General features: G+C 52.1%; 1 protein-coding gene across 9 annotated transcripts in view; it reads right to left on the minus strand.

Annotated features, from left to right (window-relative positions):
- TANC2 (tetratricopeptide repeat, ankyrin repeat and coiled-coil containing 2) overlaps positions 1-27,111 on the minus strand; it is a 139,822-nt gene that overhangs the window by 105,287 nt on the left and 7,424 nt on the right. For 5 of the 9 annotated variants that reach the window (XM_042886550.1, XM_042886556.1, XM_042886553.1 and 2 more), the window contains exons 2-5: positions 22,264-22,326; positions 19,063-19,162; positions 3,029-3,100; positions 1,254-1,433 (exon numbers count right to left, since the gene is read on the minus strand). In XM_042886550.1, coding sequence (XP_042742484.1) covers positions 1,254-1,433; positions 3,029-3,100; positions 19,063-19,129 — 319 coding nt within the window. In that variant the 5' untranslated portion in view covers positions 19,130-19,162; positions 22,264-22,326. The remainder of the gene's footprint in view (positions 1-1,253; positions 1,434-3,028; positions 3,101-19,062; positions 19,163-22,263; positions 22,327-27,111) is intronic. The other 4 variants (XM_042886558.1, XM_042886557.1, XM_042886555.1 and 1 more) reach the window with 2 other exon arrangements.

Consider the following 27,111-nt stretch of genomic DNA (forward strand, 5'->3'; position numbering starts at 1 on the left):
ACAAAAATCACACTACGCCACCGACGCACGCTTTGAATTTCAAGTATGTTGGAGCTCCACCGAAGGCATCACGATGTGGATGTGTGAAATCAGAGGCTGTGCTGGCTCTGCTTGGGATGAGGTGTTTAAATGGGTGCAGAGGCACTCGAGTACAAAGTAGCCCACCTTCCCAATGGGGCTCCAAGGGATGCACAGGGCTCCAAAATGCAGCTCTGAAGGAGGAGCTGGCTGCTAACAGAAAGGCAGGAAGGCAAACTGTAAGGTTTACAGGCTGACCAGCGACCTGCTTGTACCTCATCTCAGGTGTCTCACATTAATGACCCTAATTACCAACGGAGATGAAAAGCTTCATTTCAGGGTTACCAGAACCCAGCATGGGAGCAGATGTAAGCCCACAGCTTCTGCTCTATCAATGCACATCCAGATGGGCACGGACCCGAAGCAGCCCTCCTCCTCCTCCTATCCCCACCTGCACCCACAGCATCACGTCCTGCTGCACTCAGCACAGAACAGCAGGGTGGGGTTGGATGCCTTCAGAGTCCCCTCCATCTCTAAGAGTTTCGTGGTCCTATGAAGCTCTACGAGGGGGAATGATTTGCTGGCAAGAGAGCAGAGGCTGAGATGATGGCCGTTCCATCCATGGGACAAGGGCATGGCAGGAGATTCTCTCACACTTGGCACAAACAGAGACACCTCTCCCCACCCCCCACAGCCACGCAGCCCATCCTCAGCACAACCACGGAGCCTTTTTCAATTTCTCCTTTCACCAGTGGGCAGGAACAGCACGGCACGAAGCACAGCGGCACTCAGGGCATTGGCTGAACATTGGTCTGGAGGCTTCTCTCGGTGCAATGCTGCACCCTGGCTGGTTGATTTAAAGATGGGCACAGAAGAATGTCCAATTTTAGGCAAGAAGCAAGCTTCCCAAAGCTCCAACCAGCAGGAATGCACTGGGCTTTCCAACGGCTGCTCAACAGCAGCTGCTTTGGGAAACCCACCTGCTCTTCCATCACGAGGTGTTCCAAACCAACCCCAATGACATCAGTTAAACAAAACAGTGCAACAACATAAACAAACCCTCCAAAAAGATCCCTTCTGCCTCACGACAGCATCATTTCCCTGATGTACTCCCCCAGCCTCCAAACTTTCAGCATAAAGTTCTTTTACGGCTGCTGGGAACGCTTCCACCACCTTACACATTTTGCACCGACGGACCAAAAAAGCCCCCACCGAATGTTATTTAAAGTCCTTACCAGGCAACTTCTTCACGGGTTGGAGCCGAACACTGATAGACTGATGTGTGAGTAAGGGGGAGGATGGAAGGGAGCGGGACATGCCCTCCATAATCCGAAACTGCTGCATACCTTCGGTCACGGGGAGCGGCGGGATGGCGTAGTCTGCTTCGAAAGCACAGTCGTTCTCTGTGGAGGTGCCTGGAGGGACACAAAGAGGCAGCAAGGTGATGAGGAGAAGGTTCCACGGGTTTGGGTTCACCTCCCCCAAATCTGGCCCTTCACATAAAGAAATCGCTGCATTTCTCCAACAGCATCCCTGTGCTGCTCTTCAGATTGCAAACAGCAGCGCCGTGAACTGTTTGTTTGGGTTTTTCTTGCTTGCATTTTGAATTTAACCCCGATGAACCAAAAGCCCTTTGACTTTTTGGCATTAGTGGCCGCCCCAGCTCTGTCTGGACAATGTGGGATGCATGCAGAGGCCAACATGGGAGGACTGCAATATCACCAAAGCATAATGAGGTTGCACGCACACAGCACTCTCACAGGAACCAGGTTTCAGCTCTCAGTTCTGCTGCCCACAGCCCAGCACAAGAACAGCTGCTCCCCTCCTCCCCCAAACACTCAGGTATGTTGGCTTGGAGATGGTCCTTACAGCCACAATCTGAGCTGGGCACCGATGCTTTTCGATTCGTTTCATGCTGCTTTAATTAAGCACACACGCAGGGACCCCTGCAGAGCACATCCCTTTAAGGGCGCGCGGAGCATCGTTTATCCTTCGCGTTAATTTTGCACAGTGCACTGCTGGAGTTGCAGAGAGCTCAGCAGCTCTGCTCACTGTGCAGCTCTGCTCACTGTGCAGCCCATCCCCAACCACCCATCAGCACCAGGAGGGCGAATGGTGTCAGTGCCAGCACGGCACAGGCACACACAGAGCTCAAGCACTGGTGCTTGCATAAAGCTGAGGGAAACTGAGCGATGGGAACAAAGGAATGGTCACAACGTCAGGGATCAGCCATGAAAGAGTTGGGTGCTGCACAGAGCCACGTGGAAGTGCACACAGAGGCAAGATGAGCTTTCGCTCTGGATGGAGGTTTCAAACCTGCCCAGCTGGAGCCCTCAGCCCATTATGTGAGCGTTGTGCTGCAGAATTGGGCTGAGAGCATCCATGCATGGCAGGAGCTGTGCTGCTCCACACCTCCCTGGTGTGTGCATCCAGCACGGCCTCAGGGCACACACCACCAGGATGGCACTCATAACAAGTGAAAAATTGCAAAAAAAAACCAAACAGAAAGCAAAGCCAAGCGGGTCCTCTGCTCCAAATCTGCACCAACACAGCCCAACGCTGCACACGGCAACGGAGAAGGAAGCAGCAGCTCCATGCGCTGCAAAAGAACCACTCCTGTACTCTACCACAACAACACAGCAATGCATGCAAGCTGTTGCTGAGCTCCCACAGTGAACACTGGAGAGGAACAAGGCGGCTGACAGATCTGCTTCCAGATGCAACACTTGAAGACAACAAGAGCACAGCTCCTACGTCAGCAAAGCAGTTTCGGCTGCTGACACTGCACTGCTCTGAGCAGCAGCACAGAGCTCAGCCTGCACACACAGAGAATGCAGCCGCGCTGCAAAGCGACGTGAGCTCCTGCAAACTCTGAGCAGCTCTGGGGAGTCGCAGCAGGTTTGCAGCTGCAGGGGTTGCAACGGCTGCAAGAAACAGACAGACACAGAGCAGCGCACAGAGAAGCAAGGCTACGACGGAGAGCAGCAGCAGCAGCAGCAGCAGCCATTACCTTGCCCAGAGCGGCTCTGCCGGGCGTCTACACTTGCCTGTCTTCGGTCTGGTGGCTCCTCGCTCCCTCCATCTGCATGAGAACCAAAACAGCACAAGTAGAACATGGCAGAGGAAAGGTCAGGCAGGCGCAGCTTCTCCTTGAGCCCCATGGCCAAAGGAGCCCCGCGACGAAGAAACGCAAGGCTCTCTGAAATTGCTTCCCTTTAAAGCTCTCTGCTGGGCTACAGAGCAGGCAGGCAGTGAGAACAGGACGCTGCTCACTGCCCTGAATCAATGACGATGGGCACAGAGCACGGCAGCACACAATTAATTGCACGCTGGTGTCCATCGATCTGCTGGCCAGATTAGAAACAACGGCTGTGAGCGTTGATGGGAACATTGGGGCACACGGGGCTGATGTGGGCTGGAAGCAGAAAGCAGCCCAGCTCCACTGCTGGTCAGGGAGCAGAAGAGGCCTCTGCAATGCACGGCGCTGCACTGAGGGTATGAACCCACAGCAGGGAAGGAAGCTCTGGCAGCACCCAACTCAGCTGGGATGCAAACTGCTGTGTTACCCACAGTCCCAAGAGCTGGTTCTGCATTTGGGCTTCCAGCACCAAGTATACTCATAAAACAGGAGCTGTGGATCACTGCCTGCAGCTTTTGCAACACGCACTGCTGCTCTGACCACTGCTGGGTGGGTGCGTGCAACAAATGGCCCCTCTGCAAGCATGCATGGGCAGCTGTGAGGTCAGGAAGAAAGCAAGGCAAGTCTGAGCACCAAAGAAACAGTGGGCACCAAGCAGTGCTAAGGACTGGAGGCTCCAGAAGAGCACTGTCACACAGAGCAAGGCACAGCACTCACACCACGTGTACAGCCCCAATTTATGGGAAGGAGACACTACAGAAGCCCTGTTGCCTGTTGCACAGCGTGCACCCAGCTGCATGGGATGCCACTGGGAAAGCTGCAACCTCAGAACCAAATGCAGCTGCTGTTCTTCACATGAAAGACTATTTGGGGTATTAAACTGGGTTGGAAGATTTGCATGAATTTGCAGAGTAACTTTTTCCACAGCGCTTTGCAGTGTGATGGAGGCTGAAGTGCAGCTCAGTGCATTTGCACAGTGACAGCAGATCACTTTGCATTGTGTTAACAAGACACTTCCAGTAACAAACAGCCAAACAAACTAACTTTAAAATCCCCCTGCACTAAATTTATCCCAAAGAGCCACAAAATACCCCAAAACTTATGTGTGCAGCATGCAGGAGCAGCAAGCAGACCTGTACCTTTCTGTGCAGGGATGCAGGAGTGTAAAGCAGCAACCTGCATGCAGCTGTCCTGAGCTGGTCCCACTACCAGCAGCAGGGAGGTGGATGATGCTGTATTGCCAGTGGGATGGGAGCAAAGCAATGCAGGGAGCAGCAAACAAGCAGCAGGCAGGGAGCAAGCAGCAGGTAAGGAGTATTTAGCTCATTTAGCCCTGCAGAAAAGGACCTGGGGGTCCTGATGGATGAAAAACTGAACATGAGCCAGCAGTGTGTGATCACAGCTTGAAAAGCAAATGGGATCCTGGGCTCCATCAGCAGAGGGGTGGCCAGCAGGGACAGGGAGGTGATTGTCCATCCCTGCTCTGCTCTTGTGAGGCCACATCTGCAGCACTGTGTTCAGGTCTGGAGTCCCCAGTACAGGAAAGACAGGGAGCTGTTGGAGAGGGTGAAGAGGAGCCACAAAGATGATCAGGGGACTGGAGCACCTCCCTACAAAGACAGGCTGAGGGAGCTGGGCTTGTTCAGCCTGGAGAAAAGAAGGCTGTGGGGTGACCTCATTGCAGCCTGCAGTACCTAAAGGGAGCCTACAAACAGGAGGGGAATCAAGTCTTCGAAAGGGGAGATAACAGCAGGACAAGGGGAAATGGTATGAAGTTGAGGGAGGGAAGATGGAGGTTGGATGTCAGAGGGAAGTTCTTTGCTGTGAGAGTGGTGAAGTGCTGGAACAGCTGCCAGAGAGGTTGTGGATGCCCCGTCCATCCCTGGAGGTGTTCAAGGCCGGGTTGGATGGGGCCCTGGGCAGCCTGGGCTGCTATGAAATGTGGAGGTCGGGGGCCCTGTGTGTGGCAGGGGGTTGGAGCTTCAGATCCTTGAGGTCCCTTCCAACCCTGGCCATTCTGTGATTCTACGAGCAGGCATGGAGCAGCACTGCAGGTCACACCGTCAGCACGCAGCACAAAGATGAGAGCAGATCACTGCACAGCACTGCACTGCTGGAGGCCTTGCAGGGACCACAACAGCCATAGCAGAGCTGCAGCCGTGGAGCAATGCAGACACACACAGGGTGGGAGGGCTGAGCAGCGGTGACTCAGCACTCGGTGCTGATGCAGCTGAATGGGAGCAGAGTGCTGAGGGCTCACAGCAAGGGGTGGCAGTGATGCAGCTGAGGAACAACACCACGCTGTTACACGCTGCCTGCAAGTTTTCTGCACGTGCACGCAGAAAAAGGAGGAAATAACTGAGAGAACACCACGAGGTGCACGTTCCCTGAGCTCTGCACGCTGAAGCAGCAGGCGGGAGCAGCACGCTGTGCATGGCTGCCCTGCGGTGCCGCTTGGTGCTGTGCACACGGGTGGATCCGTGCAGCTCAACACCGCCAGCTGTGGGCAGGAATCAGCCCTGCTCACACGGCGGGCTGCATGAAGCACTGCTTGGCTGCATGAAGCACTGCTTGCAGGTGTGCAAACAGCAGCCGTGCAGCACTGCATGCACTGAGCCTGGTCTGCTGCTCCTCTCACTGCAAATGGAGACATTGCAACAGCTGCACGGATGGCAGCTCCTAGAGCAGCGTGCACTGCTCTGAATGGACTGAGAGCCACAGCTGCCAAGTTTACATTTAATATCAGTGACAGAGCAAAGCCCCGCAGTGCATAAAGCCCCCAGGTCCCAGCACTGCCCCCTCTGACCCCAGCAGCCCCGAAGATCCACCAGAGCCCCCCCAGCTTCCAGCAGCACTCCCTAAATCCCAGCACTGCCCCCTCTGACCCCAGCAACCCCCCAAGTTCCAGCAGTGCTCCCTGCTCCCATCAAAGCCCCCCAAGCTTCAGCAAAGTGCCCCCCTGACCCCAGCAGTCCCCCAGCTCTCAGCAGCGCCCCTAAAAACCCACTGGTGCCCCCCAAGCCCCAGCAGTGACCCCAAGTCTCAGCATCACCCCCCAAGTCCCAGCAGCTTTCTCGGCCCCCAGCCGTGCCCCTCAAATCTCAGCAGCCCCCCAGGTCCACGCGGTGCCCCCCACAAACGCACAGCGCAGCGCAGCGCTTCCCCCCGCCCGACGCACCTGCAGCCCCGCCCGGCTCAGCGCCTTCCGGCCCGGCTCAGCGCCGCGCTCTCCCCGCTCCATCCCTGCTGTCGCTCCGTTCCGTCGCAGCGCCTCCAGCCGCTCGCGTGCTTTTCTCTGACAAAGCACTTTTTTAACGCAGGAAAAATAAGGGCGGGTCGGAGCTCGGCACGCATGCCGGGAAATCTGCGGCAAAGACGGGCGGCGGCGGCGGCGGACGGAGCGCAGCCCCACGGAGCGGCCGGGGGCAGCGGAGCGGTGCTCGGAGGCACAGATCCACGCTCAGCCCCAGGGAGCCACGTAGAGCCCCGCAGAACTACACTGAGCTCCACGGAGCCGCGTTCAGATCCGCAGATCCACGCTCAGCCCCACGGATCGCTGCTCGGCCCCACGGGAACCAAGTTCAGCTTCACGGATCCACGCTCTGCCTCACAAAGCCTCATTCAGCCCCATAGAGCCACAGTCAGATCCACGCTCAGACCCACAGATCGCTGCTCAGCCCCACGGATCCACACTCAGTCCCAAAGGAACCAAGTTCAGCTTCACAGATCCTTGCTCAGCCCTACGGAGCCACGCTCAGATCCATGCTCAGCCCCACAGACCGACACTCAACACCACAGATCACTGCTGAGCCCCATGCTCAGATCCACAGATTGCTTCTCAGCCCCACAAAACCACGCTCAGCCTCAAGGAACCAAGTTCAGCTCCACAGATCCTTGCTCAGCCCCACGGAGCCACATTCAGATCCACGCTCAGACCCACAGATCGCTGCTCAGCCCCATGGATCCACACTCAGCCCCAAGGAACCAAGTTCAGCTTCACAGATCCTTGATCAGCCTCACAAAGCCACACTCAGCCCCACGGAGCTGTGCACAGCCCCACAGATCCATGCTCAGCCCCAAGGATCACTGCTGAGCCCCATGCTGATATCCATGGATTGCTGCTCAGCCCCACAGATCCTTGATCAGCCCCAAGGAACCAAGTTCAGCTCCATAGATCCTTGCTCAGCCCCACGGATCCTCACTCGAGCCCCATGAATCCACACTCATCCCCCACAGAGCCATGCAGTGCAGGTGATGCTCCCTGTGATGCGGCGCAATGCATGCAGTGCAGATGATGCTCCCCACAATGCACAGCAATCTATGAATTTGCAATCACGTGGGGCGATGCTCCTCAAGTGCTGTTCCCTGCTTTACGACACCTGCAGACAGCAGGCAGCAGAAAAGCAAACCGATGCATGCATTCACCTCCGGAATAAAGCACAAGTGCAGCCTTGCAAGCACACTGCCAGAACCACCACAGCCCACGTGCTCCTCTGCAGCTTTACCAAACCCAGTGGCAGCTGCACATCTCTGCATGTTCTGTTCCTTCCTGCAGTGCTGTCACTCTGCATGTTGCTCCCTGTCCTCAGGCATTGCTGCGCTCTGCCCTCTCCCATTACAGCTGCACTCATGCTTCCCTTCCATTTGCACCCACGCTTCCAGGAATGCACTGCGATGTTCTATTGCAGCAATGCAGAGCAGTGGAGCACTCCTCGCTGCACCTCAGGACCCCAGGAGTGCTGGGCTGGGTGACCTCATTCTATTTATACAAGCAAACGTTGAGGTTATTAATGGGAGTTTGCAGCAAGGCAGCTGCTCTGCTAATTAAATAAATTGTGAGCAAGTTCTCACGTCGGCAGCTATTACAAAGCAGGAGGGATTAATTGCACGGAGCCACGCAATGCAGGGAGCTGGTGGCATAATGCAACAAGCCTGACAGCAGGAGAATGCATGGCATATTGCAACCAGTGTGACACCAGGAGGAGAATGCATGACTTACTGCAACCAATGTGACATCAGAAAGGGAATGCAGACCATTTTCTACGTCCTTAAGTAGAAGGAGGACACAACAACCTGCAGGAGCAGCTGCATGCAGCCCAGCCAGCGAGCACTGGGCACCCATGCACCAATCTGTGCGTGCAATGCACACGGGTGCACATGAAGGCACGTGGTGCTGCTTTTCTGTTTGAGAATCCCTTGGTGGTTTTAGACAAGGTGAATCTCACAGTGCAGGAAGGCCCATGCAAGGCTCTGGCTGGACATCCAGCAGCTAAGAACTGCATCGCTCTGCTTCCATGGCTCCAACAGGCAGCAATGCTGGGCCCTCCTGCAGCTGCAAAGCTGCTGAGCAACTGCTGAATCCCCCAGCCTGTGCAATTTGGTGAGCTGCAACACTTACAGCGCTATCGAATTCAATCCTTTCCTCTTAATTGACATCGGATGCTACCGCTAATTGCATTTCCTCGTTTCCATCGGAGGGCTGTGAGGTTCTGCCCAGCAGCACAGCTCAACCCATGCACTGAGCAGTGCTTCAGCTGCACCTCAAACTGCAGCAAAAGGCACAGAGCAGACGGGGCCAGGGCTGCTCCAACACCATCAATGGGGAAGGGGAACAGAATCCTTGGGGTTGGAAGGGACCCCAAGGCCATGTGGTGCACGGGGATGGGGAGCTGCTTCCTTGAGTAAGGAATCCGAGGATTTACATCTACAAACCTAACAGAGACCTGTGCAGAGCAAGATGTTCAGTGCTGCAGAAGGAATGGCTGCTTTTCTCAATGGAAGGAACAGGATAATGGAGCAAAGTGAGCAAGAGAAGGCGGGAGCTGCAGGGAGGACGTGCTGAGATGAGCTCCTGGGCTGAGCATCCCATGCACTCTTTCCCACTTCTTTCCACACACAGCCCTGCACTCCCAGCATGCTAACTGGGCTGCACCCAGCACTGCCTGCAGTGATGCGCGCTCCATTTACCCCTATGACAGCAAAGCTGTTCCTCGGCCCCACATCCCACTGCAGCAGCATCCCCAGAGAGCCCTGGAATCACCACCAGCACCTCCACCATCACCCCAGAAATGGAGAATAATCCCCTACCGTGGCTTCTGCAGCTCAAACTGACATCTGCATGTCAGCCTGCTGCAGGTGTGGGCACACCACCTGTGTCACCAGGCTCTCAAAAATCTCTGACATTTGCAGTTAAGAAACTGCCCCCATGGACTGGAAACGTTTGGGAGCAGAAGGAAGCAGCTTTGTGGCTCTGGGTGCTGGGAAGGCAGCTCCTGCTTTGGTGCTCTGTGCTGAAGCTCCTGGGAAGCCCTAAGGAGCTGCCTCTCGTTTCCCCAAACCTCAGCCCATAGCTGCGAGCAGATCTACACCACTTTCAGAACAGGAAAACATTCATTTCTCAGCACTTCCTGCAGACTTGTTTGCAAATTCACGTTTGCTTCCTTTTTTCCCCTCCCCACAATTAGCTGCTTAACAACCACAATCGCTGCACCCTGCTCAAGTCCTGTGCAATAAAGCAGCTTCGTTGCAGCAAGGCCTTCATCTGCAGTTGTGCAGCACACAGCAGCAGTGTTTCGGGAGGCAGCTGCCCGCAGCCTGCTCCTGTTTGCAGACCTGGCAGTGATGGAACAAAGCAGCTGCAAAGCAGAAGGGAGCAGCACTGCTCTGAGCACAGGGAGCACACTGGCACACCGAGCACAGTGCACCAAGCAGAGCTTGCTGCTGCTGCAGTGGATCTGATGCACCACTGCAATTTTATGGCAGTCACTGCTCTGGCAATGGGAACATGGGGCAGTTCTGGTGGAGAGGAAGGAGTGCCCTTATTTGGGTTCTCAGCATTTAATTGGGCCAAGAAACACTAACTGTACTGCATCGTTAACTTAAAATGGGGCTCTTGCCCTTAGCCAAGGCTCATTCTGCAACAGGTGATGGTGGGGAAGGGCTCTGCAGGACAAACAACCTGAGGAGAGCACAGTGGAACAAACACACTCATTACTGTCCTCCAGCTGCTTACCAAAACCACCCCTGCACACAACCACGATGCAGCAGCCATGTGCTGCATGTTGGCTGGATGGGCACTGCGGGCCAAACCCTCCATAGCAATGGGAGCATTCCTGAAATGCAGACCTGGAAGCTCTGCATCAGCACAGCACAACACAGCAGAGCAGAGCCAAGCCCACAGGGCTGCAGAGCAGGGAGCCTGCTAACTGCTGCCAGCACATCATGCAGCCCTGCTCCCTGCCTCCCCACAGCCACTGCTAATGCTCCCAGGTGTTACCACATGCACAAACAAGAGGAGGAGGGAGAGAGGACAAGGAGCCACATGTGTTTTAGAAAGGGAAAGCCTTGTATCAGATTGCTGCAAAGTTCAGAGGGACAGAAGTGCAGATCCTACCTTTCCCAGCCTGCAGCACAACAGGGCAGGGCAGCAGTACAGCACTGCAGCAGCACAGGACAGCAGGGCAGCAATGCAGGGCAGTGATGCAAGGCAGTGATGCAGAGCAGCAGCAATGCAGGGCAGCAATGCAGCATGGCAGGGCAGCAGTGCAATGCAGCCCAGAGCTGCAGCAGTGCCACCACCCCCCTGCACAGCCCCAGCGAGCTGCAACAGCTGCAACTCACCACTGCAATCTGCTTGCACGTGTCTTTCTTTTTTCCTTTTGAAGTGCACCTGCTCAGCCTTGCCCTGCACAGCCCTCCCATGCAGTTTGCTGCCTGCATTCCCCCTGTCTGCTCTTTGCCTTGTGTGAAATGGAAGGTGCAGTTTTTCAGGGGTTACAATGCAGAGGAGATGCAAACTGCATCTCATGCAAAATCATGCATTTCCACTGCATGGAAAAACGTAAGTAAAGCTTTAATGGGGGAACCACACATTTGGTTTTCCCACGTTGTCAGGAATCCCACGGAGCAAGCCATCTGGTGGGGGGGGGGAACCACTGCTGTTTGCAATACGGACACATTCTAATTAATGAAGTAAAAATAGCAATTTGGCTTGAGGGGCTTTGGCCATTCATAAGCATCCTTTGGTCCATGCACTGCTCATGGCGTCCCTGCAATCCAGGCTGGAGAAATGCTCTGCTGTATGAGGACAGCAGCCCCGTGTCGCTCAGCCCTCGGTTCCACTCTGTTAAGCTACTATAAGAAGTCACCTTTTGCATTTTATGGATGTTCTCACTGATGCACAGAAGCAGCTGCTGCAGCTCTGAGCCTCTGATGTGGTCCTCACTGCATCCTCATCGCTGAATTGGAGAGAGATGCATGTGAAAGGTGGGCTGCTCCATGGACAGGAACTGCAGGAGGGCTGCAGCCCCAGGGCTGTGCTCAATGGCTCTGTGTCTGAGGGTGGGGATGTAACCAGCACTGCCCCAGGGGTCTGCCTTGGGTCTGGGGCTCATTAACATCTTCATTAGTGATACAGACCGTGGCACTGAGTGCAGTTTGCTGTGACAGGAGCCAAGCAGTGCAGATGATACAGCAGAAGGGAGGGATGCCATCCAGAGAGACCCTGACCAACTCCAGGTTCACGAGGGCCCACCTTTCACCAGGGTCAACGTGGCAAAGTGCGAGGTGCTGCACTCAGACTAATCCCAGTATGCAAAACTGGGGGAAGAACTCCCTGATTTCAACCCCCTGCTGGGACCCCTGGGGGTCCTGGCAGCTGACAGAGCAAACAGCAGCCAGCAATGTGTCCCTGCAGCACAGCACAGCCACGGCACCCTGTGCTGCAACAGCAGTGGGGTGAGGAGGGACAGTCCCCATTTCCCTGCCCTGTGATGCCTCAGCTGGAGTGCTGCACAAGGGCAGGAACACGTGTAACATCATGGAACGCTGCTGCCTTCTACTGCCTGGTAATGAGAGCCTTGCAAATGTACAGTTCAGTTTGACTCCTGCTCAGGACAAGAACAACCTGAGGAATAAACACATGAATGTCCTTGTGCTACCAGTGACAGCGTTCCAATGGACACTGAAAGCAGATCAGCGTGCAGGCAATGCAAGCAGAAATCCCTGTTCACATTTTCACTGTTTGCCACAAGAAAATTCAAATATAAATTAACTGCTCCTTTTGAAGCATGAAGTGATCCATGACCTTCACTTCCTACTGCAAGAATGGACCAGAGGTCCATCTGTCTGTCCGTGGGCTATCTGCAATGAGAACAGATAGGGGATTATCCATCAGTTATCTCCAAATATATTCCATGCTACAAAAAGTTCTCGGGGAGAGACAAAGATGTGAGAGAAACTCTTCAGATGAGGAACTTCTTAGAAGCACAGAGCTTCAAAGAAATCAATCCTCTTTTAAGAGTTCTTCCATTAAGTGCAAGTAACTACTGGATACTTCATCCTTCTGAAGGAAAAAAAAGGGGAAAAAAAGAAGGGCAAGTTCGACTCCAATTAAAAAACATAATAATGGCATTACAGAGCAATTCACCAGCACTGATTTTGGGTTCCCAATGCATCACAGCGATGCTCGCTTACCAGAACAAAGTCCCAAAGATGCACTTGAAGTTGTGGTTTTGCAAAGAGCAGAGCTGCACTGGGGTTGCAGTGACTGCATGATGCTGAAGGGAGGAGATGCACGAGGAGATCTGGTGTCTTAGAAATAGAGGACATCCTGGGTTGGGAGGGAGCCAGGGGGCTCGTGGTGCCCAGCTCCCAGAGCTCGGATGGGAGAGCACTGCTCTGCACGTCAGCAGAATAAGGATAAAAGCAGGAATGATGCCTGGAACAAAGCTCTGGGATGGAGGGATGGGGACAGCCCTGCAGAAAGGGGCGTCCACCCCTGATGGGTGCAGGGCAGGCTGAGCTGGGGGCACCCAGCCCACGGCACAGGTGGGATTGCATGGCCTGTAAGGTCCCTTCTGATCCAACCACGCAGTGATCCCATGCTTGTAAGGACCCAGCTCCACACAACACACAGAACCACAGAGAAGGAGGCTCTCCATCCCCCCCAGAAACCCGGCTGTGTGTGTGCCATACAGCACAGAGTGGTCACACATCCTTGCCATGGTGATGCTGGCCCCGGGCAGCAGCTCAGTGCAGTGCTCACAGCAACACACTGCTGCATCCATCAAAGAAATAGAAGCAATTCACCAAGAGGGTCCTATTGCAGGAGGAAACGCTTGCAGCCAGCACAGAAGTAGCTGACATCCCCAGATACTGTGCATCCAGAGCACCAAACCGGTGCTCATACCAATCTTTCCTTCAAACAAAAGGTTATGAGACTTGCAGATGTTTTAATTTCAGTGCTTAATTCAATACTCTGCAGTACTGGGAAGCCTCAAACTTGCTCAGCCATAGGCCTGACCTGTGTTTTTTAAAGCTGCCTCCCACCACTGTCACAGCAGTGTCCATTGGGGGCTGTGTGCTTCCCAACCCCCCAGCAGAACAGCCCTGGGATGCAGCTTCTGCTCACCTGGCAGCCAAGGAACCCACGCAGCTCTCCTTGCAGCACAGCTCTCAGCACAGCCCATCCAACTTCCTCTATATTGCCTGCTGCTTAGCTTACAACTGGGCAGCAGGGAAACCAAACACGTGGGGAATTAAATTCAGCAAAGCAATACAAAATAGGAACCTCAAGCACCCAGCCACAGCCTCACCTTGACTTTCACCACCAAATCTGGAAGTTGAAACACAAAAGGAAGCAATCAGACGAGAGCTTTGCTCTGCACCACGAGGTTTTACAACGCATGGCAGCTCCCCTATGCACACAGCAGTGAACTCTCTGTCTGTAGCATCTTCTCACAACCCAGTGATGCCCAGAATCACCTTCCTCCCCCTGCTCACATATGGAAAAACAAAATTTCTATGTTGCAAAAGTTGCTCTATGCTCTGCCACTCAACGCTCCAAAGCTTTATTTCCATGCTCTTTATATTACCTACGTTGCATTGAGGCTGGAGGTGTTCATGGCCACTTGGATGGATGGGGCCCTGTGCAATGTGATGCAGTGCTCAATGTGCCACTTGGCAGCCCTGCCTGCAGCAGTGGGGCTGGAACTTGGTCATCCCTGAGCTCCCTTCCAACCCAACGCATTCTATGACTGCATAAAGTGTGATACACTGCTGTTAAAACACAGTTCTCATGCTGAACCTACTCTGATGTTAAAGCAAAAACCGTTCACAGATCCCTGGGGAACTCCAGAAAGATGAAGCGAGCACCAAAAGCTGTGCAAAGGCATTGGGAAAGAACACAACCCTGCAGAGAGGGGAACTGGGCTCAGCTGCCCTGTTGCTCCCCAATGGGGCACAGCACAGGGCGAGAAAAGTGGCACCCAGTTTGTCCATCAGTGCCTTTATCACCTGGGGAATCTTACTGCTGAACCACGGGATGTGAAAATTCAGCAGCTAATTAGTGAAGGAAATGACCCGAGGCTTTCCACGACTGACATCTATTAATCTGAAATCCTTGCAGACTGCTTCAATGCAAGCAGAAATTACAGTTCCAGCACTGAAGAAGAACAGGAATGCAGTGCTGGTATTTGGCACCAACCTTCCTCTGTTGTACTTTTCATTGCTCCTATGACACACAGAGGTGTCTGCTTATTTACACCACTCCAAGCAATGACTGCACAGGAACAGATGTGCGTTCAGTGGAGGAACACAACAGGACAGAGATGTTCAACATCTGCACAATGATTTTACACCCATTTATTTACGAGCATTTAATATTCAGTACATTCCTGGAAAGATGAAATGCATCATTTCTGGTTTGCTGCTATCACACAGTACCTGCATTTGTATGGATTGGATTGACTCTTTAACTTAGAAGTGAGACTGGAGCACAGGGAACAAAGTCTGTTGTGACACGAGGGCTGGGACCAGGCTTGCTCCAGCACAGAAAGCCAAACATCAGCTGTACCATCACAGAATCACAGAATGACCTGGGTTGAAAAAGGAGCACAGTGCTCATCTGGTTCCAACCCCCTGCTGTGTGCAGGTCACCAACCAGCAGCCCAGGCTGCCCAGAGCCACATCCAGCCTGGCCTTGAATGCCTGCAGGGATGGGGCATCCACAGCCTCCTTGGGCAACCTGTGCCAGTGCCTCACCACCCTCCTGGCTATAGCCAGAATTCCATGCTATCCCCACAAAATCCTGCCTACAGCCAAAACCGCACAGCATACACCTGTTATTTTGCCCATCATGCTCTATTTCCTCCCCCAGGCCCACAGGACCTCTTAATTTCAGAGCAGACACCCAAGCTGCTTTGCAGAATGTCACACTTTGTTGTGAAGCCCCACACATGTACACGCACTGCATGCAACGCAGCCATTCTGCAACCCAACTGCTGCTGTGCCACACAGATGGATGCAGAGGGCTGAGGTCCCATCCCTGTTCCACAGATGGAAACCCACAGCACAGCCTGCAGGGAAGGTTTCTGCCTGCTTTTCGCACTCCAATCATTAAAGAGACAACACCTGGAGCACGGAGCATCTCCTCTCCTTCCTAAATTCAGCACTGCTCTCTGTCGGTCTCCTCCTAGCAGTGCACTTTTATTGGGCGCACACAGCATGTAAAGCCCTGCTGGGAGGAGAGGAGGAGGGCCAGCACCCCAACCCCACACCCCTCTCTGAGCACTGCACCACAGGCACAGCTCCCACCACCCTCACTCTGCCTCCCCCACACCCATGACACCACTGGTGTGCACTCCTCCAGCCTTTCCCATCCGGCCCTGGGGATGGACGGGGTGCTCCAATGCAGAACGGCCACGTTGCAGCTTCCCTGCAACGCAGACCAGCATGAAGGGGTCATTCCTGTGCTTTAAAGGCTCCAGCACAGCACAGCACTCAGCAGTGCTCAGAAGGCAAAACACAACAGAACAGTTTGCTCTGTAAAAATACCTTATTGGTATTTAAAAAAAAAAGGATCTAGAAAGGAATTCAAAAGTATTTCCAAAACTTTGCACAACACCCAGCTCCTTTGTGAGCACTGATGAATGCAGCAGCAGTGAGCACTGTGTGGGAGGGAAAGCAGAGCATCCCAGCACTGCCCAGCCTCTTTCTGTCCTATCTCAGTAAGGAACAGCAGCTCCAGAGCCAGGCTCAGCCCCCAGCCCCCCCTGGCCCCGTCTTGCTCATTCCTGCCTGAAACCAAAGCTTGTGCATGCATGCAGCAAAGGCTGTGAGCTCTGCTGAGTGCACTCAGTGCTCTCCACTGGGGGCTGTCCTGGCAAAAAGAATGCAATGAAGGCAGCTAATTGGCCCTGCAGCTCTGAGCGTGGCTCAGAGGGACACCATTGAATCCAGCTCACAGCCAACCCTGCAGTGATGAAGGGCTGCAGGAGGGCAGGGCAGAGCTGGAGAGCAGGCTGACCAACCTGCAGATCAACCCAGAGATAAAGCTCAGATAAAAGCAGCACGCAGGAACATGTCTGCAAAAGCACGTGGGGATGACCAGAGGAAAGAAAAACACAGGTGGGAATTGCCCAGAGGGAATGCAGCTCCCAGCAGCTGCAATGGAAAGGCCCCATGCAGTGCTCGTCCTCCACTCTCATCTGTGTCACACAAATGCCATCAGTGGAGACCAAACACATCACACCTCCCTGCCAGGTGCGGAGCTGAAAAATGCAGCAGGGTCTGAAGATTCCCTCCTTACATTTTCTCATTCATTTTGCACTGGGAGAAGAAAAGAACGAATATTTGGATACAAACTGTTTCGATGAAAAGGGAGGGAAGAAAGAACTGCACCTGTAGAACACGTGCACAAATGCATGCACAGGTGGTCGTGCACAGCACTGCTTTGTGCAGCTACAAAGCATGCACACAAAATGAACCATGGGACGTGTGCTGCAGCAGAAGTTCATTGCTTTTCACAGGTATCACTGCACACCACATGCATTCACACAGATGACACTGACACTTCCCTTCTATGAATACTTTGTGCACTCCTGAGCCACAATACCACAAAGAGCAGCAAAGAAGAAAACACAGAGGAGTTGAAATAAGCCTCAAGCACAGCTCTACAGAGGAGCAGTTTATAGAGGAGGAATGCTATGGGGGCATTTCACTGTTACCATCACTGCTATACTTCTAATCATCCAGCATCACGACCACGGCACAATGCACAGGGCTGCCAGCCTGGCCTCAGCAACTCTGGCTGCATCACTGCAAAGTAAAGCAGCTGCCTGGAGGAGGAGCTGCAAAGGCACTGCGTTCCCTGGGTTCCACAAGAGAAAAAAACATCACCACAGTCACCTTTCATTTCGCTTCAAAGGCTTCTGTGATGCCAAAGGAACAGAGCAGGTGAAACAGACGCGCACACTGCAGCTCCATCCGTCCCCACACAACAAAGCAGGGAGCTGCCCCCCTTGCCCACCCCATTTCCAACCTTCCTATGGGATGAGAGACCCAATGAGCAGAGCTGAGTCCCTAAGTGGTGACGCAGGATGCAGAGCCTGCTCTGAGCTCCCAGTGATGGGTGCAGCTCCTGTTGCCCCATGCTTACAGCACTGCATGGCACACAGGGCTCTGCACACACCATCCCACGATGCTGTGCTTTGATAAGCTACCACTCATCCTCGGAAACATCATGTTTGCCTTTTCTTAATTCCCTCTCCTCCCCAAAGGAAAGCTGAAGAGCATTTCTCAGTAAAGTAACGTATTCCAAAGGCAGAAGCACAGCAAGGTTTGTGTGACACAGGGCATTACAGAAAGGCCCACCTGTTGGAAAACCCCACCATAGTGCTTTCCAGGAACGTGTTTTTCTCTCTGCTCTGCTCACAAGGAACAAGAACAAGAAAATAACTACAAATCACCAGGGCCATGGGGCAGTGTGACCTCCAAAGCCCACACAGCCCCCTGGTTGGGCACCTTGCAACCAGAGCCGGAACGGAAGCAAACCCAAGGACACAGAACCTGCCTCAGAAAAGCAGGGAACAACAAAGTGTTCCTGTGGGCTGTGGTTACATCGGGGCTATTTGCAAACAGAGCTTTTCCCATTGTAAGAGATACACACCGAGTGCAACCAGGAGAGCAAGGGAGTGAGCAGCACCACGCACTGCTAAAGCTGCTCCCAACAAATGTCTGCAGCCCAAAGTGACCTGGATGCCACAATTCTCCTTCCCAAATCAAACCTGGCTAAGAAGATATTAAAACCAGGGGAAATCAGATGTATATATCAGAACCAGTATTCATCAGAAGCATATATTAAATCATTTCAGCCAAGGGAAAGGAGAGGATTGTTTGGTTTGTTTTTCCCATTGCGTTTATCACCACTGCATCTCTGCATGTTCTCTTGTGGTTTCCCACAGAATACACAGCTATGCTATTTACACAGACACAAGCACGAACCAACAATCCATCCCAAAATACTCCAAGTGTGCTGCCAGATGGCTTCACAAAGGAGAATAGAAGAACTAATTCAAAGCTCTTACGCTGCCAGCAATCCATTTTTGGAAGGAACTACGAAAGCTCAACAAGAATACTTATGAAGCACAATGGTATTTCTTGCAATGCTTTGCTCCACGACTACAACCTCAGCTAAGCTCCCACCTGGATGGAGCAGGACAAGGAGCAAGCAGTGCTCCTGGGATGCTGCAGCAAGGAGATGGGCAGAAGCACTGACCAAAGCTGGATACTCTTTCCTTAATTCCATCTTTTTCCATTTCTCCACTCCCCTCATCTTTGTTTCTCAGAACAGAGAACTGCTAACGCTGCCACAAGTGTTGCTGATGTATAACTGGGATCTTTCTCTGCACCTTATCTCTGCAATGAAAGTGGACGTGGTTTGCTTGCAGTGTTTTATAGCAGCACATCACAACGTGGCACCACGACGACCCGCGCCGATGTGTTGAGTTCACCGCATCACCAACCGATGCATCCCTTCATTAACGAGATCCAAGGGCCCAGTGAAAGAAGCTCACACAGCACGAAAGGAGCACTGCCAGCAGGACACACGTGAGGAGCTCACTTACCACTGGACCTGTTTTTGCGGTTCGATTTCCCTCCTGTAAGGAGCATCTTGAGGCTGTTCCGAAACATGGCGATGCCGTCCCGCCGCGCGGATCCCACAGCCTGCATAAGGAGAGAGAACACGGGCAACAGATCAGCACTTGAGTTTTGGTCAATGGGAAAACATGGGGGAAAGCTGTAAGAAAGCACTACCAGTGAGTGATGGGCGACCGTCAGACTGCTCTGAGAGCTGGGTATGTTGTCATGAAGGGGCAGCCCAAGCTCAGACTGAACTGAGGCACAGAACTGCAGACCTCCCTGCAGCTGAGCGTGCTGCCTCTGTGCCATTGGAGATGGCAGGACGAGCTGCTGGGCTCACAGCACTGACAGCTCATTCCACTTTGCAAAGGCAGGTAAGCCATCAAAACTGCAGTGGCAGCTCCAGGCTGGAGCAGAACAACAGCAAGGAGCCTTTGATTGGGACACGCAACGTGGCAGCACTTTGCTCTGCTGTACGCACAGCGTTCCACACTTCAAAGGTAACACATTCGTCTATATCACAACGTTTTGTCTTTAACAAGGTAAGATTCTTCTTGGAGGATGCTCAGTAAACGCCATCCAGAGTTACTGCACAGTCACTCAATGTCGTGAGGCATCTTCACAGTGGAATATGCCATTCAAAGAGCTTTCTGTGAATGGTTAAAAGCCAACGCATGCTCCTTTCACACAACCACACCAACACTTTTTTAAGGCAGATTTTGGGGTACATGTGTCTGAATGTTATTAGCTGCGACACAGCAGCAGCATTTCTTTTCTACCCATCAGCTGCTCCAATAAAGAACTTTTTCACCTAAGGCTCTCCATGCAACAGCAGAAGAGGAAAACAAGAAGGAGGCATTGAATGTAGAGCAGACAGCTGAACACACAGCAGTATTTATTTTGGAAGGTGATAACATTACAGCCCTTCCAACACCCCACCAGCCCAAATTTATTTATTGAGGCTTTGAGCAAGGCAAGAAGAAGGCAGCAAACAGCTCCTGCTGCTGTCTGAATAACTGCTCAGCTCTGAAATGACTGTGGATCCGATGCTAAAAGCACCATAGGTGCTATAAAGGAGGATGTGAAAGGGGTGAATGCATCGAGCAAGCAGCAGCAGCTCTGCTCTGAGACCAAGCTGCTGTGCTTACTGCTTGCTTTTTTCTTATGGTCAGAGAATATTTTCATGCAGAAGCCTTATGAGGGTGGGCAGAGCGAAAGGCAGCAGGCAGAGCAGAGCCTGGAAGCTCCTTCAGAGGAGGGAGAGCTGCAGGAGGAGCCGGGATGCACCCAGGTCTGCTCCAGCTGAGAACAGAAGCTGGTGGAGCTGCGGCAGCAGAGATGAGGAACAACATAATTAATCTAATTACGTTGATGGAGCCAACTGGACTGAGGCTGAACAATGCCAAAGGTGAGGAGGAAGGTTTGCTAACAGTGTTCACCTTTAGCCTTGACATGATGGAATTACTGAACCCTCTGCCCAGTGCTTCTGTGGAGGCTTCATAAACTCACTCTGAAGAAGCATCTGGTGCAGGACGAGTGGTTGCTTTGCTTTCAGACCCTCAGCTGCCCATCCTGGCGCCTTAGGGACCAGGTCCATGCATTCAGAGCTCACCCTGAGGCCTCAGAGGAACCCCAGAGGCCCCCACAGGTGGTAAGGAAGGCCCTCAGCAGCAGGCTCAGCCCACATCCCTGCCACAGCTCCATACCGTGCCCTACAGACAGCGCTGCAGCATCCCAGCCCTCACTGGATGACATCTGATCACTCAAGCGTTTCGGGGGGCTGCACATTATCAGGGCCTACAGAATTAATTTTCACTTCTTTCCTGAGATGTGAGGGACAGATACTGCCCAGAAGACACTGGATTTCCAAATTAAAGTGAATTCTGTTTGCCCCAGCTAAGTGAACAAGGACACCTCTGTGGCAGATCTGGCATCCCAGCAGCTCACACCACAGCAGTGGCGGAATTTATTCCCGAAACCTTAATAATATCCAGCAAAAGTTGATGAATGCTATCTAGAAAAAAAAAATGTATGCACTGTATTCATACAGATGGGGGGGGGGAAGCAAAAGACATATTTTAAGTTTGCAAACAGTGTCAGAAGACCAACGAGAGGCCATTGCCAGAACTCAGAAGATGAGTGCATCCTTTGCTGCACCCCATCACAGCGCAGATGCAGCTCAAACACTCTGTAACAAAGTGTGCTTCAGTGCAACAGGCATTTCCTCCTGCTGCTTCACTTCTGCTTGCACTGCTCATGAAAGGTGAGACAAAGCTTTGCAAAGCAAGCCTTCGTGGCCACAAAGCACGCAGAAAGCTGAACTCACTGCCTGAGAAATTAATGTGTGTATACTAAGTGTACATTAACACACCAAAACTGTCTCTATGAATATTAGCCCTCAAGATTTAACAACATGTTAATGCTAAATTAATGCTTTTATGAACAAAAAGGAACCTTTCACCAATTAGTTAATAGTTTGCCATGCTAAGAGCGTTCAGACTTCGAGGAGGAGCAGATATCGAGGCCCTCCCTCAAAAAAGAAAGGAGAGAGAGACTATAAAGCTCATTATTACAGGATGAAAGAACTGAAAGCTACAAGGAAAACACACAACACAAACAGGGTTGGTCCTTCATACATTGACCCCCAAGTGTAACATCACTGAGTACAGAAATCTGGTCCACACTCATCCCAACAGCTGCAAGGGTGAAACCTGCACTCCTCCAATCATTCCATGTTTAACCTATGCTCTGATTTTCGATTGCCCTGAAATCCAAGAGAAGGTTTATAGAGATGGCGTGCCAGGAGGGCGGGCAGAGCAGCACTGCTGTGATGCTGCAGGAGGAGCTGAGTGCCACACACTGCACTGAGTGCTGTACAGGGAGATGCTCCAGGCCCTGCATCATCTTCGTACCCTCTCTGCTGGTCTTCTCCAGCACCAGGAAGGACAGAGGGGGTCCCCACCTGAACCATCAGCACTGCAGCTCAGAGTCACGGCGTGGAGCAGCCAGAAATCCTGCTGCCATTCAAGAAACTGCTCCACATTGCAAAGCCCACCTCGTCACCATTACAGGTGATTAGACTTGAGTGTAGAGATGAGAGAACTGAGGAGGGTTTTCATTCTATTTGAGCAATTAAATTACAGGAAAAAAAAACAAACAACGTGGTAGGTAAAAAATTCTCTTACCTTGGTATGTCTAGATAAATTAAATCTCTAGGAAAGCGCGTCTTCCTCCATGCACCACAAGTCCTGAAAGAAAAGAAACAAACAGAACTTAGCAGCATCTTCTCAACACAGTACTGTGTGCATCAAAGTGAAGGATCTCAGCCTACAATGAACCCACAGCTCTCAGAGCAGCACCACCACAATCACAGCCCGTGTTCACGCATCTCCATCTCTGTGAGCCTGCAGGCATTCTGCTCACCTGACTCTCCCCCCTCAGCACCTTTCAAGTGAGCAGAGCAGAAAAGCAGACCGTGTTTTCCCTCAATGCACAGTCCATAATGGAATGCCAGAAGGCAGCCTGTTGCTTCCAGCATTTCTCCACCAGCACCCTAAGCAGCTACAGCCTCAGATGGACACAAGTGCCTCCAATGGAGAATTGGGCTCTTGGCCCTATGCTCCACCTTCACACGCATACAAAGCTCAGCTGCAAGGAGCTGTGCTACACGTATTTTGCTCACTGAGAAAGATCAGAGCACCACTGCAGCAGTGCCATGCATGCCCCTCTGCTGGCAGTGCCTATCTCAATGACTCTCCCTTTATGTGATGCTCCATAAACCAAAGAGCAGAAAGCAGCTGGGCAGTGAGATGGAGCGTGCAAAGCAATCCAGAATGTCCCATCCTATCCACACGCTGAGCTTTCACTGCTCCTATTACTGCATTAGAAATCTTCATGTGAATGCAGCAGCATTGAAAGGGCTGTCAATGAAAACTGAGTGTCGTTAAAGTGCTTTGAATCTTTTAATGCCTTTAACCCTGTAATCATATTCATAAATCCCACTGCATGGGAGCGCTGTATCTCAACAAATATATCCAGACAGCAACATACAAACTGTTACAGAATCAGTGTTACAACTATTCTAACTGTAAGGATGCGATGTGCCCACCAAACTTACGAAGATGAGGAAATGCTATTGAAACACACACAGCTGTTATTGATGCTGCAAAGCCAAGGAGCCAACAAGCTGAGAGGTAGAAGCACTGGGCCTCAGCACATTGGCTTGAGATGATTCAGTACCTGCAGTACAAAGCAGGCGACCTGCAGGCCCAAGTGGTTACACCTGCACGCAATGACTGCATGAGGTTCAAAGGCAACCAGTAGGGATCAGCTTCACCTCACATTCCAGCACCCAGTCTCAAATCATTCCTCAGCACACAGCCCTTCTTAGTGTAGAATCACAGAACTGCTCAGGTTGGAAAAGACCCTCAAGTCCAACTGCAACCTCTCCATACTCCCCCAACTCACAACCCTCTGCTAACCCACGGCCCTGAGCAGCACATCCAGGTGCTTTGTGAACACATCCGGGGATGCTGACTCCACCACCCCCCTGGGCAGCCCATTCCAGTGCTTCACAACCCTTTCTGTAAGAAGTTTTTTTCCTGATAACCAACCTAAACCTTCCCCTGGTGCAACTTGAGGCCATTTCCCCTCATCCCGTCACCAGTGAGAAGAGACCAACCCAATCTCACTGCAGTCACCTTTCAGACAGTTCTCCCCTCAGCCTCCTCTTCCCCAGGCCAAACAGCCCCAGTTGCTTCAATCTCTCCTCATAGGCCATAGTCTCCAAGCCCTTCACAGCCTTGTTGCCCTTCTTCCAACCTGCTCCAGCACCTCCATTCCTTGCTGTTCTGAGCTGCCCAAAACTGAACACAGAACTCCAGGTGAGGCCTCACCAGTGCCAAGTACAGGGCAGGATGACTCCTACAGTCCTGCTCACCATCCCTGATCCAAGCCAGGATGCCATCGGCCTCACATTCAGCCAGCAGCACACCAAGGTCCCTTTCCATCAGGGAACTCCTCCCCAAGCTGTAGGGTTGCCTGGGGTTGTTGTGACCAAAACACAACACTTGGCCCTATTGAAACTCATACAGTTTGCCTCGGCCCATCAACCCGGTCTACCCAGGTCCCTCTGCAGTGCCTTTCTCCCCTCAGGCAGATCAGCACTGCCTCCCCACTTGAAGGAAATAAGTCTGTGAACTTACTGAGGGTGCACTCAATCCCCTCATCACGATCACTGACACAGACATTAAATAGGAGACCCTCCACCTCCCTGGGCAGCTCATGCCAGCACCTGACTGCTCTTAGAATTTCTTCCTAATGTCCAACCTGAACACGCGTACATATGTATGTGGTCACAGGTCATCCCAGTTTCCATGTATACCCCAACACAGCAGGGAATGAATGCACAAAGCAAAACCTACGTGAACCCAACAGAAGGGCTCCTACTGAACTGAAGGATCGCAGGAGCAGCTGCGAGGACAGCTTAAAGCAATCGCAACAGCACCAGGACTGGTGGTGGCTGATAGCATCAGGCACAGTGGCTGCTCCAACCCAGCTGCCCAGCACCCCAAAGAGCAACATGTCCATTGGGACACAGTGACACTGATTCCAGCTGCAACATCCTCCTGCCAAACTGAAATCTGTGACGTGAAAAGGACTTGAGGGTCAGAGAGAACAAAATGCCTTTCTGCCTCCCAGAGTCGATCAAGCAGTGCCATAGCAAGAGACTGCATGAGAGCAGGAGGTTTGATTTCAGCAGAACAACAGTAATCACAGAATACAGAATGACCTGGGTTGAAAAGGAGCACAGTGCTCATCTGGCTCCAACCCCCTGCTGTGTGCAGGTCACCAACCAGCAGCCCAGGCTGCCCAGAGCCACATCCAGCCTGGCCTTGAATGCATGCAGGGATGGGGCATCCACAGCCTCCTTGGGCAACCTGTGCCAGTGCCTCATCACCCTCTAGCTCAAAAACTTCCTCCTCATATCCAACCTAAACCACCCCTGTCTCACTTTAAAACCATTACCCTTGTCCTATCACCATCCACCCTCATAAACAGCCGTTCCCCTCCTGTTTATACTCTCCCTTCAAGCACTGGAAGGCCACAATGAGGTCTCCCTGGAGATTTCTCTTCTCCAAGCTGAACAAGCCCAGTTCCCCCAATCTTTCCTCATAGCAGAGCTGCTCCAGCCCTCTGATCATCTCAGTGCCCTCCTCTGGACCCGCTTCAAGAGCTCCACATCCTTGCTGTGCTGGGGGCTCCAGGCCTGGATGCAGTGCTGCAGATGGGGCCTCACAAGAGCTGAGCAGAGGGGGATGATCACCTCCCTGTCCCTGCTGGCTTAAGAAGTTTGCTGCATTGAGATAAACACCATCAACTGTATAATTTAAAGTGTTTAACATCGTGACTGAGCAAACCCTCAATGGGATGAAATGCAAGGCTGACTTTCAGTTCCTCCCAGAGCAAACAGAGCAAAGCTTTCTCCATCATCTATGCAGACACTGCACCGGAGCAGGTAACATCTGACAGCAATGGCACAAAGCTAACTGAATTTGAAGCCTCTACAACAAACACGCTGTTGGTCACATGAACCCAGAGAAATTACCAACTCACACTTCTATCAGCAGAGCATTAATGCAGAATTCTAACCCAGCAAGAACCTGGAACACCACGGATCTGAGCAATGCTGCCTGACCTGCTCTGCTGGAAAGGAATGCTCTGTGAATGGGGATTTCCACCTTCACACCAGGTTACTCTTCCTGTTCGGCCATCAGCTGGCCTGGAAACCAAGGGAGCTCAGAGGGCATTCTCAACTCAAGCACTGCTCTGCATATACAAACGTGTTGGAAACAAAGCACACACCGACAGGAAACAGCCTCAATTCAAGTTCTAACTCACAAGACTTTTTTTTTAATGTTTCTATGATTCCATGTGCTTTTTTTGTTTTTTAATGATGGGGATCATCCAACAAACCAAAGATCAGGGAAACAACAACGATCCTCAAACTATAGCAATGCAGGGATGACCCAACTGCATTGGGACCCACCCAGAAAACAAGCTCGTTTCCATCCTGATAAACACTGTCTTCCCAACTTCTGACTCTCTAATTGAAAGCAATTACACATAATTACTGCATTTGCTACACAGGAGCACATAGCATTGATAGATCAAGAATTGCACAGGTGACCATACAACCAACACAGCATCTCGGTCCATATTCAGATCCCACCTGGCTGATCTGCAGTGGCATTATGCTGCTGTTCTCTTTGCCACACTCTCAGCTGGCAGCAGCTCCCTCACAATCATCCCTGCAAATCATGTGGGAAGGCATCAGGATTCCAACAGAACCATGACAAGGATCAGAGAACGGGCCATGTTTAAATGGGATGGTTCTGTTCACCTCTTGCACCTTAAAAAAAAAAGGATTGCATTTGCATTGTGCCATCTGACCAGCTCAGACTCTTGGTTTAATATGAAAATTATAACGAGCTTCCATTTTATTTCCTGCTTAACAAAGAGTTCCAAGCTATCCATGGAGCAATCATCTCAGCATCTTAATAACATTGATCAAAAGCACCAAGATCTGTACTAGCAAAGCCCTTTGAGGGCCTGACCTGCCACTGCTCTGTTGTTACACAAATGCTGCTGCAAATCCTCACCTTTCTGGTGCTTTCGGATGCTCATTATCATAACATGCTTAGTAACGTTTAATATCTGGTCACCCCTCTGCTCTGTACCTACCCAGGTCACTATTTATTAACTACTTGTTTTCAGTGCAGCACTCATAACATGCATGTCAATGCCACCACCCATTACAGGGTACGTTCAGCTTGCACCAAGGCAAATATTTTCCTTGCAGAGTCATTCAAGGTCAGGAGACAGAATGCAATTATCTAACGTTTTAATAGATGCCAGCCTTTAACTTGAAGAGCAAAGCCAACAGCCCACAGCACGACATGGGGGGAGGATGGAGGTCCCCACTCAGGGAATTCTGGGGATGGAAACAGAGTCACAGAACTGCAGGGGTTGGA

The sequence above is a fragment of the Lagopus leucura genome, unplaced genomic scaffold, assembly GCF_019238085.1.
Source record: "Lagopus leucura isolate 7727_CA_CO unplaced genomic scaffold, USGS_WTPT01 Super-Scaffold_100059, whole genome shotgun sequence".
NCBI classification, from domain to species: Eukaryota; Metazoa; Chordata; class Aves; order Galliformes; family Phasianidae; genus Lagopus; species Lagopus leucura.